Below are 15919 nucleotides of genomic sequence, written 5' to 3' on the forward strand. Positions count from 1 at the left end.
ATAACGTAGTGTCGTCGGCTAAAGTCACCACAGACGAGCTTTTCCCGACGAAATCTTAGCCGACGAATTAAGCTGACAGGCCGACGAAAAATTTTCGTCGGCTAAAGTTCTTGTCCTGGTAGTGTCTCTTCCCGTCTTCTTTTTCTTTCTCCTTTTTGGGAGTTTTTTTCCTTCATTTTCCCTCCTTATTCTTCTTGTTTGCTTTCTTCTTTCTCCTTTTTGGCCATTTTTTTCTTTTTTATTTTCTTTTCTCTCACTCTTCTTTTTTTAAGCCTGTAATCTCAGCCCAGGGTCGGTGGGCACGCCTAAACTTAGCCCAGTTTTTTGGGTTATGAGTTGGCCCAGCCCAAGCCAACGGGCCAGCCCAAGCCAACAGGCTGGCTTTGCTCGGCTCATTTTAAAACGGACAGGGTATGAGCAACATTTCTGAAGCCTTGGGCCGGCCCATGGCCCTGTGCATATGGTATAATTTAGGGCCGGCCAGGCCCAGCCCTGCCCAATAGGGTAAATATATGTATTTACATAAATGAATTTGTTAAGAAATATTAGACTAGTGTATTAAATATACTACAATTTCATTTACACTACAAAAATTAACTCTATAAGTATTTTGATTGGGTCGTCCCTGCCCTGCCCATTTTATATGTAGGGTTGAAAAAGCCCTGGGCAGGGTACTATATGGGTCATCATATCTTAGAGCCGGGTTGGAGTATGCGAGGACTTGAGATTCTTTTTTATTTTCAACATAAAAAGCTTACAATATTTTCTACTATTTTCTATTAGTATTTCAGTAAGGGAGGGGTTCTAATGAGGACCACTAAATTGAGGATTTTCTTATTAATCGTTTGTTACACCCACTTTTCAATCACATATTTTCATCTCAACCGTTAAGTTGATCAGTCTATATAAGTAGATCACTTCTACAAATTTTCAACCAAATTAGTGATCGTTAAGAAACCGAATATAATCAAATCAATGGACGATCCAAATCTGTCAAACATGAGCCGTTCAAGTTTATAATTGGTAAATCACATTTATGAATGTTTTAACTATTTTCAATTTGGATGAAAATTTGTAGATATGATCTATTTATATATATCTACAAACACGACGGTCGAGATGTGAACATGCAATCGAAAAATGGGTGAAATGTAGAAGTCTTCAACTTAATGGTTCTCATTAGAACCACTCCCATTTTAGTAATTCTATAAAACTTTTCCTTTTTTCTATTTCTTCCTCTTGTTCATTTGTTACAACACTTTCTATTACAGTTTCGTTAACTATTTTATTTTCTTGTGCAAAAAGTTTTATGCACATAACTAACCCTACCCGTTATTGATTCATGGTTCTGCAACTGTCTGTCCACACTCCTTGGATAAACCCTTAACCCGATCATATACCATACCAACCATGGCCAGGACTCCTCTAGATCGGAAAAACTTTGACGAGCTAAGTATCCTCCTTATATCAATCAAAGCTCTCACCCTCTGCATGGAGGAAGCGATGAGAGTCATGGATCTCTTGGTTCTTAGATGGGGAGGCAGGTTAAAGACTGACTCTCATGCCTCCACCGTGACCAGCTCGACCAACGATGGATTAGACACCCCATCATACTCGTTAAGCAGCAAAGTCCTTTCACTGTAGAACCAGGGGCCCGTGTGATGACACTGTCGCACTCTTTTGTAGATCAAAAATGTAAGATATGAAGCGATCCCCAGCATGGGAGATCAAAATCTGATCCCCAAGGCCCCACAACGACGCCAAAGTTCTTGGAAGGCCCCGAGCATTAGCCTCTCGTGGCGGCAGCATGAGACCTACAAGGTAATGTAATTCTTTCTCCACCGCCATAGCACCAACATCTCCAAAATCCACCACTTCATCCTCGGTAAGGCTAGAGCTTTAGCAAGTCTCGCAACCATGCCCTCCGCTATGAAGATTTGAAGAGAAAGAGAAAAAAAGTATATGTGTTTGATTGCGAAGAGAGACAACCGCAGAAGTGGAAATAGGGTTTAATTTTCTTCCTACCACATAGAGAGAAAAGTGGCTAGGTTCATTTTCATTTTCATATAAGCATAGTATAGAACTATAGATAAGCCACTGCATAGTTGATCAAGAAAAATGCTAAAGACACCAAAAAATTATACAAAAAACCTATACCAAGTGATGTGGCATGTGCCACTTCATTCATTTTAATCCTACTAATTTCCAACATGTCTACCTAATAGATTATTTTTTATCTAAACTGAAAACAACAAATAAAAATATTTATTATAAAAGTAATGATGAATCTATCAAGAGAAAATCTAGAACTTAGGGTTTCCAGAACAATGGAATGACAATGCTTCAATTGTTCATGAGCTATCAAGTTTGATGCATTATCAATCATTCATTTGCTACTACAACGTCAATTTACAGCTGGTATGATACTTTTTTTCTTCTGAATAAAATTTGATTGATACTTCAATCAATATAGATTGTAGAAATTCTATAAGGGCAAATAGAATATGTTGGGGTTTTAGAAGAAATTCATGATTACTGGTGAATTGTGTTAGTCTACCAACATCATGAAAAAAGACTAATAGCCATGAATGAATTATTATACAATCTATATTGCGGAAGATGAACATGAGATTTCAAGGGCAATGATCATAAGCCCTGGCTACTACCCGTGCCTAACTCTTCTCAATTTGTCTCAAATTTGACAATGGGTGCAGAGATGTAGGAAGAAGCTGGAAGATGAAGATGAGATTTGGTAAATTAGGGTTTAAGAATGAAGGGCTTATGTCCATCCCTATTCTCTTTTCTGTACCCCTATTCTCTTTTTTTAGTTTCTGTATCGTATGGTTTCTTTTTTGAACTATTTAATTTTTCTTGTTTTTATTTATATAAAATCCGGGTGTGGGGCTGAGCCTCCTAGCTAGGCTGGGTTTCAAACCCTTTAAAAAAAATAATAAATAAATAAATAAGGGCTTATGTTCTATAAAATATCAAAATGAAAATAATTGTGTTTCGCAAATAGCTAAATATGGTTACGAAAATCCATGTCACTATGATATTGCAAACAATAATATCTATGTGGTAGATGCCACCTCATTTTGTATTCATATTTGGTAAAAAAATTTGTGATATGTAGCACTACTCGTCTAGAATTGGTGTTAAAATTAACTTGGTAACTCCTCAAGCTAAAAGTTAGGGTTAGGTTTCATTTTCTATGCCAAACATGCACATGGTGAAAATGAGAGAGTAACTCCTCAAGCTAAAAGTTAGGATTAGGTTTCATTTTCTATGCCAAACATGCACATGGTGAAAATGAGAGAGTATAGTGTCAAAATCGCTTGTCTTAAAATGACGTAAAAAGAAAATTTATAGTAAAAATTATAGAGAAAAATTAACCAAAGAACAGCTAGGAACTCAGAGCTAGTTCTTAGTTTCCTTCGCTCTCCCACTTTAGTGCCTTGGCAACTAAGTGTAGAGTGGAGCAATTGTTTGTACCGAATTTCTCAGATGAACTTTCACTCTTCTCATATATATCGAGAAGGTAACAGAGTTGCAGATGCATTGGCAAATGAAGGGATAAAATCTTCAAGTTTGACGAGGTGGGACTTGCCCCCAAATTTTGTTATTTTTCTATGTAATAACGATTGGTTGAGGCTTCCCACCTTTCGTTTATGTTAGTTTTTGTTGTTTTGTTATGAGTTAGTTAGGTTTTTTTTTTTTTGTATAGGAGCGGAGTTAGGTCCCTCCTACTATGGTGTTATTTTTTTTCTAATTAAATTACCCTACATTTCATCGAGGTTTAAGCAAAAAAAAAAAAAAAAAACCAGCTAGGATCTCTTACCATCTTCATACGTGTACTTCATTTTCTTCATGAAGAAGAGTCAGGTTGCCTACTTGAAGTGATGAAGTCTGATAGTAGAACTGTAGAAGTTATAACATTAGAAGTCAAAAATGTAGGGTTAGAAGTTTAGTCGACATAGGACTTGAGGAGGGACGAAGTGCATGTTTTGCCCTTACTCTAAATTAAACAAATAATGTGTATTTGTCGGGGGTCTTTGTTCCAAGATATCAAGCTGCCGTAGTAGTTGGTTTACAGACTATTGAGGCTTAATTACACAGTGTCTGAGTCAATAAGTCTACGCATCACTTCACAGATGCATAGATATATATCTTCTATTCTTCTTGATCGATATTGTCCGCTTCTCCTTGATATTGTCTATAATGTACAAATGAGATGTAACTCCGGAGTGGATTGGGTTAGTCACTTAGTTATAGCCATTGACATGATGCTGGATGGCTGTCCAATTAAGCTGCTGGGCTGTCCTGATCTATAGTCCCCGTCAATGGCAGTTCAATTACAGACTAAATGACCCATCTCTGGCATGCAAGGTGATGATCAATATATAGTACTACTCGATCATGATCTGCTAACTTTTGTAGCTAAAGCCCAAGTTAATTCCATCAAGATACTATTTTGTCAAAAGTTTAACGTGCGAAATTTCAATATATGGATGTCAATAATTCAGATTATTCAGACAAAGTACTATATTGATGCAGCTCCAGAAGTTAGCAGTTCTAGTAAACATCATCGCCTTGCTAATAAGTTTGCCTTGCACGACATACTAATTGATTTGTATAAATTGATCCTCCACGGTTGTTGGATTATATTTGATTGCTGCTGACCTAGAAGCTTAGTGAAGTAGTATGATAAATTGTTATATTTTCCTTAGGGTGGGTTTTTTCCCCAGAGGTTTCAACTAGGTATAGTTCCAATGAACTGCTAATAATCACCTATATCTCTTTGGATCTTAAAAACTCAGAGTCTAACTGTCCAAGTCTGTGCTCGGGATGGACTTTGCGCCAGGTGTGGTACGAAGCATACCAGAATAGCCACTTCTCGAATCCACAGAGTTTTCGGGTAGATCGTTGAACCCTAGTAGCTTATACCAGTTCGACGCTGCGAGAAAAACCATTAATTTGTTAATTCAAGTGTAATATATGAGAACTAGAGAAGATCATCAGTACTATAAAAAAAATTAAAAAAATAAAAAGAAAAAAAAATAAAAAAGAGAAGATCATCAGTATATAAACAATTGATTCAGGCCGTTCTCATAAGGGGACGGGCGGTCGGTGGGCTCCCAGAGAAAAAAAAAAATTCCTTGAAGATGCATGTACATATATACGTGTTGTGTATATATCACTTGGTATCTATTCCCCTACCTTCTGTCATTCTGTGTGTGTATCTATATATGTACGTACAATAATCCTTTGAAAAGGGGAGGTCTGTAGCATTATTAGCTTGTATATATAGTTTTCATTTTCTGGTTCAAAGTGGCAGTCGGCTCAGCTAGGTTAAGGACTTCCAAGTGCTTTCCATTACCTTTTCTTTTTAGAAAAGGCACCAAAGATGATCGACTAATGCTATGCACATCAGGTAATTATGAATCTTCCCTCAATTGCGTCCGGATGAGAGGGAAAAGGGTTTCATCTATCTCCACTTTAATTTCATTGGTCTGGGATGGAACTACGTACCTTTTGCACAGATTAACAAAACAAGCTAGCGTTGGCTGCGTTGTACACTCTATCGATCTGTTAATAAAAAGTTTACTTCCACTTTGCTTGAAGATCGAGCCAAGAACAAAATATCAATTGCAACTTTGAAGTATTGAAATGCATGGATCTACTTTTATATGCTCAAATTAGCTAGCTTAATTATCATCAGTTCTACACGTACGTGCATGCAGATCTCCAAATATATTCCGTGTTAATGCCGATCTGGTGTTAGCAGCAGGAGAGTGATAAAGTTGTTAGTTAGCTCTGGGTCGCTGCAAACCAAAAAGATCTCAAGTAAAATTCTGGCAAGCTAACTCGTACGTACTGTCGAAAGATTAGAGCTTTTAGTAATTAATCTCACAATATTGAAACCACAAACACGTACTGATGCCCAGACCTAGCCTTTTTGCAAGTAAAACACTATCCCTTGGTTGCTTTCGCAGAAACTAAAGTTGTCGATCGATGTTAGTTATGTAAACCTTCCCTCTGCCCCTTTTAGTTCTTTTCTAAATACTTCTAACACATCAATAACACACTCGACAGTGCAACCCACTACGTGACATAGCCTCCATCTTCTACCATAAGATTGAAGACGTAATTAAGCGTACCGGATTCTCCAAACCCTAGTGTATAGTACACATGCAAGACCACGACTCAGTATGTGAAGCAATTTATAATTTGCAATTAGTGTGACGAAGAGCAGTAAAACCATGTCCAAATTAAAGCCCCCCACAACCGATCGAAAACAGGAGAGCTATTGAAAAAGGACATACGTGAGCCTAAGAAAGAAGATGTAGAGGGAAGAGGAAGAAGAAACTACGACTACGTACAAGCTAAAGTTTTGCAGCATGTGACAAATGCGAGCAAATTCTGCTAACCCTAATTAGTACAGTACGTTGGTTTCGTGACTTCTATTAAGTTGTTTGATACTTCATGAATGATTAAACGATTTTCATCTTGATTGATACATTTAAAAGTGGTTTTCAAGGAAACATCTATGGTTTCTATCAAGTCACCATCGACCGGACTAAAGGGATAATTGAAATTGCCGAGTCAAGTGGAACCTAGATGGGGCAGTGAAGAAGCCACTTTTGATGCATCGATCTTAGAAGTTAGAACAATACCCTAAACTTAATAGCGTAGAAAAAACTTAATGGCAAAAGATATATATATGTTTTCAATGGGGGTGATAGATTAACCAAGCCATAATGTCAATGTTCGAAAGGGTATTTTCTAAGGTCTAACAGATATGCGATGGTAGAACGAGTCGTGGAGGTTTTACTCACTAGAAAAGCTGAAGAATATATATGGAGTTGGGTTTCACATGTCCACTGAAATTCTATGGCAAGCAACTGATAGCATTCATGAAGCTCCTTCCTATATTTGCAGATAAAGAATCAAGGATATATAGGTGCAGCTTTCAGATGACTAGGAAAAGATCTATAAGGAATGTGAGCGAGGGTCAGAAAGCTGCGCAACAAAGGTGGTGGTGGACTGGTGGTGATCAGAATTGAGAAACTACTGCGTTGAAATGAATGGAGGACTACTCAATATGGACCTCTGATCGACAATAAAGGGTCGGGGACCATGGCACAAAGTCATGTCAAGGCCAACCTCCTCCACATATGACTTGATTCTCTATCAGAAGTGGGAAGAATATAAGTTCATCTATTATCCCAATCCCAATTTGATGATGGTGCTCTTGCTTTATTCACATGACATTAACCCAATTCATCTCCTTGTTGTAAATGCCCAAAATATGTCCTTGTCCAAGGACCATGGGGTGTTCCACATACTCAGTTTAAGGATCAACAACAGTGCAAAAATATAACTATTCATGTTACATTTACTTGTTTAAGATAGAGTTGGACGCGTAACATTTGGTTCCTTTATTTAAGATTGCAGGTGCTTTACGCTGCAGTTGATCATCACCGAGTAGAAAATCCGGCCTATATTCTCAATATATTTCTTAAGGTGATGATCAAATTGTATTTCTTTCAATTCGATGTAGTATTTCATAGTTGACATTTTCTTTTATAACGGAGAGAATTGACGTAATGACAATTTTCATGAAAAATCGTGACTTTAGTTAAGAACCATTTAAATTAAAATGAAACAGAAAAACTTAACTGATGTTGATGAAAAACCACATGGATTAAATAGTTTGAATCCTTTCAAATATTATTGAAAAATAGGTCGAACATCCAGAAAAATTAATTTACCAATTGTATGATGTCAATAATGCTCGAGATTGGATTGAGGATCTGCTCATGATTTGAGACTCATACATGCTTCTTCGAAAGAACATATCTGTGATGAGAGTGCTTTCGTGGGGGTAAGAAACACATTAGTTTTCTGAAGTACTCGAGTAGTTCTTGGTTCCGGCCAGTTTCTGATTGCTTCACTAGGTTAAGTTTGTCAACTATATATTGTCAACTCGGCAATATCATAAAGGGACCAACTATATATGATAGTACCATACACTTACACAAGGGCAAGTTGGATGCTAGATGTGATAGGGGAAGGGCACGCCAAGCTTAATTGGCTTCAATACATGCTCTATATAGTACTCTAGTAGCTAGCTAGATAGATAGTCATGAGCCTATAAGGTAGTTAGTATATGGCTACTCAATATCCACAAAATATAGAGTCATCATCTTGGTGCAAAAACTGAGTAATTTAGGAACATGAACCTCTCCACAGTGCAATTACCAATTGGTTTTAGATAAAATGCATCCTACTCTGACTTGGTGTACCGTAACTATGGCCGGGTCGTGGCTCATGGTTCAGCGACTCCAAATGTGGCATGGAGGAGGTCAGGAGGAGTGTGTGGAGAGAGACCGGTGTTGTCATGAGCAGTCATGACGAGTACTCGCATAGTCTATCATCTAGGTACATTTATAACTTGTAAATAGAGGAACACACAATTAATCGATCTGTGTATTTATTACTAATTGGTTTTGAATGAAAAGTTCTAATTAATGTTTACACATATGTCGTCATTCATCACCCATTGTGACACTATAATTCATATTCTGTGTTATAAATAGGACGATAGATGTGACTGTCGTAGGAGCAAACTAACATTCAATAAATACCAAACTATTTTAGGAGTCATTAATTATACCAAAACTATTTCAGGCAAATAATGGTTGGTGTATATATGCAAATTTTAAGATTTTGTGCATCTAACTTGGTCTTCAATGTGGGGAAACAATTATTGTGGGAAGATATATATTCTTCAAAGTATACATGTACTTTGCAGCATACCTGTACTATTGTCTTTTTTTTTATTTTTATATAGAATACCTGTACTATTGTCTTCTTGTCTTTGTACTTGGGAGTTTGAGACAAAACTTGTTATATGTTCTCCTTGTAATTAAGATGTTATGCAGTAGAAGAAATCATTCAGTATGAAGCTTTTCCTGGACATGCTTCTAGATGCTGGTATACCCAGTAGCGAGGACAAACTTCCTGTTTGGCCTTACTGAGAAAAACACTATAGCGAGTTGTTGTGAACTTGTGATTGACTCACTCTATAGTCACTAGCCATACAAGTCTCTTGGTTTTCTTTTCCAGAAGGAAAGAATTAGCTGGTACTGAAAGTCCTTCAATGAAGGAACCTTGGAAAACAAGTTACAGTATCAGCAGAGTGACATATATTTCATCAACTCTCTGATTCTGAGTCAGCTCAGTAAATTAATCATCTGGAGGAGTGTCAAAAGACCAGTGACAAAAGATAATTCTGCTAGATAAAGGGTCACTTTCATTTTACAAATTGCCTTATCAAAAATCAATGTGAGTATTGCCCCCCTTTATAAGTGTTGTTCGTTTGAAAATTATACAGAGTTGGCTTTGAAGTAAGCTGGAGGCATATGTCTTGAGCCCGTCACAATTGTATGGGCCTCTAAGATTTAAAAACTTCCATGTAGAACTTTCATTGAAATTAGTTATTAGATTCATTTTCAATAAATTTTTACTATATTCTCAAATTGCAATTTAGATAAATATTTGTAAATGATTTAGGCATTAAATGAGATATAGGCATAAAAGTTATTCAACTCAAAATCAAAAACCTTTTTTTTGTTCTGAAGTCAATTAATGACTGGGAAGGAATTGACTCAAACTTTATGATATCATGAACTGTACATCATCCATATGCAATGTTATCCATAATTAATTGTGTCAAAACACACTTGAGGAGCACTATTCAGCAGAATCCATATATATATTTAATTACTACACTCATTTACATACACATCTATGTCATGGTTTGGTACAAAAGCAGCAGTGGAGGAGCTACTTAACATGTCACTTCTGATCAGAGTTCACCCAAACACTTCAAACTACCACCACCATGGGTTCAGTCCATGTTGATCAGACCACCTTCACTGCTGTAGAGCTCCAGCAGCTTCATCATCAGGACCTAACCAACCAAAGGGTTGAGAGGGCTCAGTGGGTGCTCAAATCTCCTGAGCCACCAGGTCCATGGCAGAAACTCCTTCATTCAGTCAAAGCCAATGTCTTTCCTCAAGGAAAGAAATACTCAGCTGTTTCATTCTTCAAAGGTCTATTTCCAATTCTTAGCTGGGGAAGAAATTACAAGGCTTCAAAGTTTAAGAATGACTTGATGGCTGGTTTAACTCTTGCTAGCCTTAGCATTCCTCAGGTAGTGAACTCTTAGCTTTAGTTTAATCTACTTAGCAAAGCTTTATAATATTTCCTTCCAATAATATTTTGTTTCTTTTTCTGACAGAGTATTGGGTATGCTAATCTAGCAAAACTCGATCCTCAGTATGGCCTATGTAAGTTGTTTGATATGAATGTGCAAACTATATTTTCATTAGTTCTTTTATACTAATCTCTCTCTGCCTTTTTCTTCTTTTTTATTTTATTTTTTTTTTTTCCATTTGGGGTATCATTGGTTTAGACACAAGCATTGTTCCACCTTTGGTTTATTCTCTAATGGGAAGTTCAAGAGAGCTAGCTATTGGACCAGTAGCAGTGGTTTCTTTGCTGCTGTCTTCCTTGCTTCAGAAAATTGAAGATCCTACTGTAAATCCTGTGGCTTACAGAAATCTTGTGTTCACTGTGACCTTCTTTGCTGGAATTTTCCAAGCTGCATTTGGAATTTTCAGGTCTGTTTTGATTTGCTTAATCAGAACTTGTTTTGATTTGACTGACCCTTTCTTCACCACAAACAGACCTCTCAGTTGCACTTAATTACAGGTTGGGGTTTCTTGTGGATTTTCTATCACATGCTGCCATTGTTGGGTTCATGGGTGGTGCAGCCATTGTCATTGGTCTTCAACAACTGAAAGGTCTGCTTGGGATCAGTAAATTCACCACCAACACAGATGTTATCTCAGTCTTAGAGTGTGTTTTCAAGTCAATTATTCATGAACCGGTAAGTTGAATAGAATTTCTAGCAAAACAGAAAATAGGTAAAAAAAAAAAAAAAAAAAAAAAAAAAAAAAAAAAATTAAGGTAAACCATACTCATAACAAAAATTCTTCCATGGCAGTGGTACCCTTTGAATATTGTCCTCGGCTGTGCATTCCTGATTTTCCTCCTAATAGCCAGGTTTATTGTAAGTAACAAACTTCGAAGTTTACAATTTACCATTTCTTCAATGATTTCTGTTTCATTTTGAGCCTTCAAAGGTAAATTTTTCTCATGGATTTGCAGGGCAAGAAGAACAAAAAGCTCTTCTGGTTGCCAGCTATTGCACCCCTCATATCAGTTGTATTATCAACTCTGATAGTATATTTCACCAAAGCTGATAGGCATGGAGTGAAGATAGTAAAACACATTAAGTCAGGTCTAATGCCAAGTTCAGCTCATCAGCTACAACTCACAGGCCCACATGTTGGACAAGCAGCCAAAGCAGGACTAATTTCTGCAATTATTGCTCTTGCTGTGAGATTGGCCTTGCTTTTTCTCTGATTATTTTTTTTGTTTTCCTATATATTGGTTATTTTATTTTTCTAATGGTAATTAACTTGGATTTGGAATAATTAACTAGGAGGCCATTGCTGTTGGTAGATCTTTTGCTTCCATCAAAGGCTACCACCTTGATGGGAATAAGGATATGATGGCCATGGGCTGCATGAACATAGCTGGATCTTTAAGTTCATGCTATGTTGCTACTGGTAAGGCAGTTTGATAATTCCTTATATCAAATACTATAAATGTTCTCTTGCACGCCAAAACAGTCTGACATGTTATGTTGTCCAAATGCTTCGACCACATACTCAATATGTTTCTTTTTGGAAGTAGATACCATGTAACGTTTTGTTGAGATATATATCCCACATCCAGAATAATGGGACATTGTCTGTGGTTTATAAGGGTTTGGGCCACTCCATCCATTGCCAATTGGTTTTGGATGTGAACCCCAGACTACTTTATCATGGTATCAGAGCGGGTTATCCACGTCCACGTGTGAAGCCTAAAGGCCACATGAACTCCACGTCACCCCAAATGTTGTCCACGTGTTAGGCTTGAAGATTCGCCACACGTGCGGGGGCGTGTTAAGATATATATCCCACGTCGGGAATAATGAGACCTTGCATGTGGTTTATAAGGGTTTGGGCCACTCCATCATTGCCAATTGGTTTTGGATGTGAACTCCAGACTATTTTATCAGTTTTCATCGTCTGAACGCGTACATTCTTTAATGAATTCGATATTTTCTGAATATCGACACAAGATTGATCGCCCTTGCAGGAGAGCTATATATACTCGATCTTCATTTCAAATACCTGCCTTTGATGGTTGTGTGATTGATGTGTTTTGACTTTTGCAGGTTCATTTTCAAGAACTGCTGTAAATTTTAGTGCAGGGTGTGAAACTGTGGTATCAAACATAGTGATGGCGCTCACTGTTATTGTATCACTAGAATTGCTTACTAGGCTCTTGTACTTTACTCCCACTGCTATCCTTGCTTCAATCATCCTATCAGCTCTGCCTGGACTTATTGATATTAATGAAGCTTACCACATCTGGAAGGTTGACAAACTAGACTTTCTTGCTTGCATTGGTGCATTCTTAGGGGTCTTGTTCGCATCCGCAGAGATTGGTCTTCTTCTTGCCGTAATCCTCTATCCTTGTCCATTTGCGTATATACACGACCTATCATATTCACTAGCTTTTCTATTGAGGCAGAATTTAACTTGTTATCTATGTTGTCATACCATATCTAAACTATCAACCGAGTAGAATCTTATTCCACTATATCGTCTAGATTTAGAGTTTGATAACATAAATTACCAGATATCTAGTAAGAAAATATTTCAATTTTAATTACCTGCTTTGAGGGGAACCTAACTTGGAAACAAATTTATAAAAAATTCAATATTTTGATACTTAAAGCTCAACAGCAAAACCTCAGTAGTGATGGATTTGACAAGAGTGGTCGTGCCTATATTTAGTGTGTTTGGCCAACCAGATTACCGGAGGACCAATATATGTGGAAGGTTCTGGTCAATCCCTCAGGGCTATTTACTTTTGCAGATTATATAGGCTAAAGCATATTTTGACTTACTGAGTGGACAAAATGCTAGACATATAGCATATATGAGCTCCATAGGGGTCTTATATGAATCACTTTTGCTACTGCAAATATCAATCACATCTACTATCAATTGACAATCAACACTTCTATTTGCAGTCCATGGATTTCCCTTTTCCCAGTGGACATTATTGCTGCATTTGAGTGTTGTGCAATGCATATAATCTTGACACTTTATGCATGTGGTGACTGTGTTGAGATAAGAACCTGCTGCTGATATAAACATATATAGAATCATAGATATAGGTCTATTGAACCCAAACCTCCCATATTAGATACACTGCAGCAGTAAAGAGATCACGTTCCCACTTTATTTGACTCTCAGTAGCACTGAACTATATTGCTTGATGCTTCTTTCAGTATTATACTGAACCCACTAGATAATGGAGCATTTTCAAGCATGGGCTGATTCTGATGTAGCCTATCAGATGTATCAGTAAGTTTTTTTTTTCTTTGACAATAATATGAAATCATTCTGAACTCATATTTAATTAGCATTTGAAATGATAATATAGGAATTTTGAAATTCACAATTATGATATTTCTTCCAATTGAATCAACCATGCACGTACAGGTGTTCACTAGGAATATATGGTCCTAGATCATAGCTTTGACTGCAAGTATTTTTATTTTTATTTTGTATGGTTTGCAGGTAAGCATCTCTTTTGCAAAGATATTGATAAATGCTCTTAGGCCTGGCATAGAAGTATTAGGGAGACTTCCAAGATCAGACATCTTTTGCAACATGAGCCAGTATCCGATGGCAATCAAAACTCCAAGCATCTTGATAATTGGCATCAATTCTTCACTGCTTTGTTTTGCAAATGCTAATTCTGTGAGAGAAAGGTATAAATGATTAGTCTAATTTTTAAGTAGTTGGATGTCAAGAATCATTAACTTGATAACTTAATAATTACTGCACTAAGGCTATGTTTTGTTTTAGGGTAATGAAGTGGGTGACAAAAGAAGAGGATGAAACTGATGAGAAAGAAAAAGGAACAAATATTCAACATGTAATCCTTGATATGTCCAGTAAGTTCAGTTCATTTATATTTTTGATTAATATTGCTTTCAACGTCCATTTTTCCGGAATTTAACTCTGCGACTAGGCTTGTGACTTTTATCAAATTTAGATAATCTACAATGTTGTATCGAAATGTGACCTCTCTAGCATTACTTGGTTATATGTAATCCAAGAGAAAAGAGTGCACAAATGCAGAATCATCCTAAATACTTTCTGTGCAGCTGGTCAACACATAATAGATCATAAGCTTGATTAAATTGCAGAAACATACTAATGTAAACTTGCTTCTATGACAGATGTGATGAACGTAGACACTTCTGGAATTCTTGCACTAGAAGAAATACACAAGAAGCTGCTTTCACATGGCATAGAAGTAAGGCATCGATCAGTGTCGAATATAAGAGATTGATACACTTTAAATTGGTTTCTGAGATTTATTTGTTTGTCTGATTGCAGTTAGCTGTGGCCAACCCAAGATGGCAAGTGATTCACAGGCTGAAGTTGGCTAAATTGGTGGATAAAATTGGAGAAGAGCGAATTTTCTTGACTGTCAGTGAAGCTGTGGATGCTTGCCTTATGAATTCCAAAGGCGCTGGAGCGAGCAGCTGCTGATTATGATTTAGGAGTAAAAGGTCTTATTGGCAATTAGTTTATGCATGCTAAACTATGATAAGAAAACCCTCATTCTGTCTCTCATAAAGATTTTTCTTTTTTCTTTGCAAAATGTTGAGAGAAATAGTTAACTTCATTGTTGTTTAGCGAAATTACAAATAACGACCGGTCCTGAAGGGTTGTCAGACATAGCCATTACCAAAGTAATTCAAACTTCAAGGATTGTTCACGCACATTCAAGAAACTAACCTTCTCTGCTACCAAAGTACTCCTAATTAACTATCACCCCAGATCGAAGCTTCAGTAATTGCAGCTAAGGCAATCGAGGCTTCTTCACCACATTGTTGCTCCCTTTTGAACCTCCCCGTTTCTTGGGAGATCTCTATCATAAAGATAGATCGATGCTAAATGAATGACGTTTTAGCCTAGTTCGTTTAATGTTTGTGATTTAATTTGAATATCATTATTTAATATAATCTCACAGTTGGTTGCCCTAATCACAATTTAAGAGATTCCGGAGATTAAGGAAAAATGGTCCAAACAGTGTCTCACCTTTTAAAGAAGTAAAGTTTTGGTATCTCAACTTTAGAAAATTCAAAATAGTATCTCATGCTCTTAACCCGAATGAAGATCGGTATTTGGAGCCGTTAGTTTTGTTAAAAAACCTACTTTTTATTTTGCAAAGGAAAAAAAATAGAAATTCTTGTATGCACGACGTGTACTTACACGACACAATCTTAACCCATTCATAATAATTCATATGTTTTAACGTCATGTTTTTGTATTATTTTCTCTAATCCTGATCATTCATGTATGTATGTGGAGATACATGCCGTATACTGAAGATGTGCTCGAAAAAAATAAAAAATAAAAATTGACGATACGACGTCGAATCAATAATGTACGGTGTATATCGCGAGTCAATAGCTGCCCGCGTCAAACCATACCGATATATAAAGAACCGCCGCCCGTTAAAGACCGAACCCCCTCCTCTGTTCGGAAAATCTCACCGGAAAGTTTAATTCTCGGAGATCAAATCAAAATGGGAGCAGAATCCCAAGTCCACGACTCAAACAGAGAAGCCGAGAACCCAAGTTCGATGACCATGGCCCAATTCCTCGCCTGGAAACGCCAGAAGGTCCCCCTTCTCTCTCTCTCTC

General features: G+C 37.0%; 2 protein-coding genes across 2 annotated transcripts in view; both read left to right on the forward strand.

The window, feature by feature from the left end:
- Positions 1–9907: 9907 nt before the first annotated feature.
- LOC101302465 (low affinity sulfate transporter 3-like) lies at positions 9908–14759 on the forward strand. The gene is made up of 12 exons (XM_004301884.1): positions 9908–10219; positions 10307–10355; positions 10481–10688; positions 10780–10957; positions 11075–11140; positions 11239–11469; positions 11576–11702; positions 12359–12645; positions 13776–13969; positions 14067–14155; positions 14444–14520; positions 14604–14759. The coding sequence occupies exons 1-12, from the start codon at positions 9908–9910 to the stop codon at positions 14757–14759; spliced, it is 1974 nt and encodes a 657-aa protein (XP_004301932.1).
- A 957-nt stretch (positions 14760–15716) lies between these two features.
- LOC101314570 overlaps positions 15717–15919 on the forward strand; it is a 4161-nt gene continuing 3958 nt past the window's right edge. The window contains exon 1 of the mRNA XM_004300607.1: positions 15717–15897. Within this exon, the coding sequence (XP_004300655.1) occupies positions 15802–15897 (96 nt within the window). The 5' untranslated portion in view covers positions 15717–15801. The remainder of the gene's footprint in view (positions 15898–15919) is intronic.

The sequence above is a fragment of the Fragaria vesca genome, linkage group LG5 (assembly GCF_000184155.1).
Source record: "Fragaria vesca subsp. vesca linkage group LG5, FraVesHawaii_1.0, whole genome shotgun sequence".
NCBI classification, from domain to species: domain Eukaryota; kingdom Viridiplantae; phylum Streptophyta; class Magnoliopsida; order Rosales; family Rosaceae; genus Fragaria; species Fragaria vesca.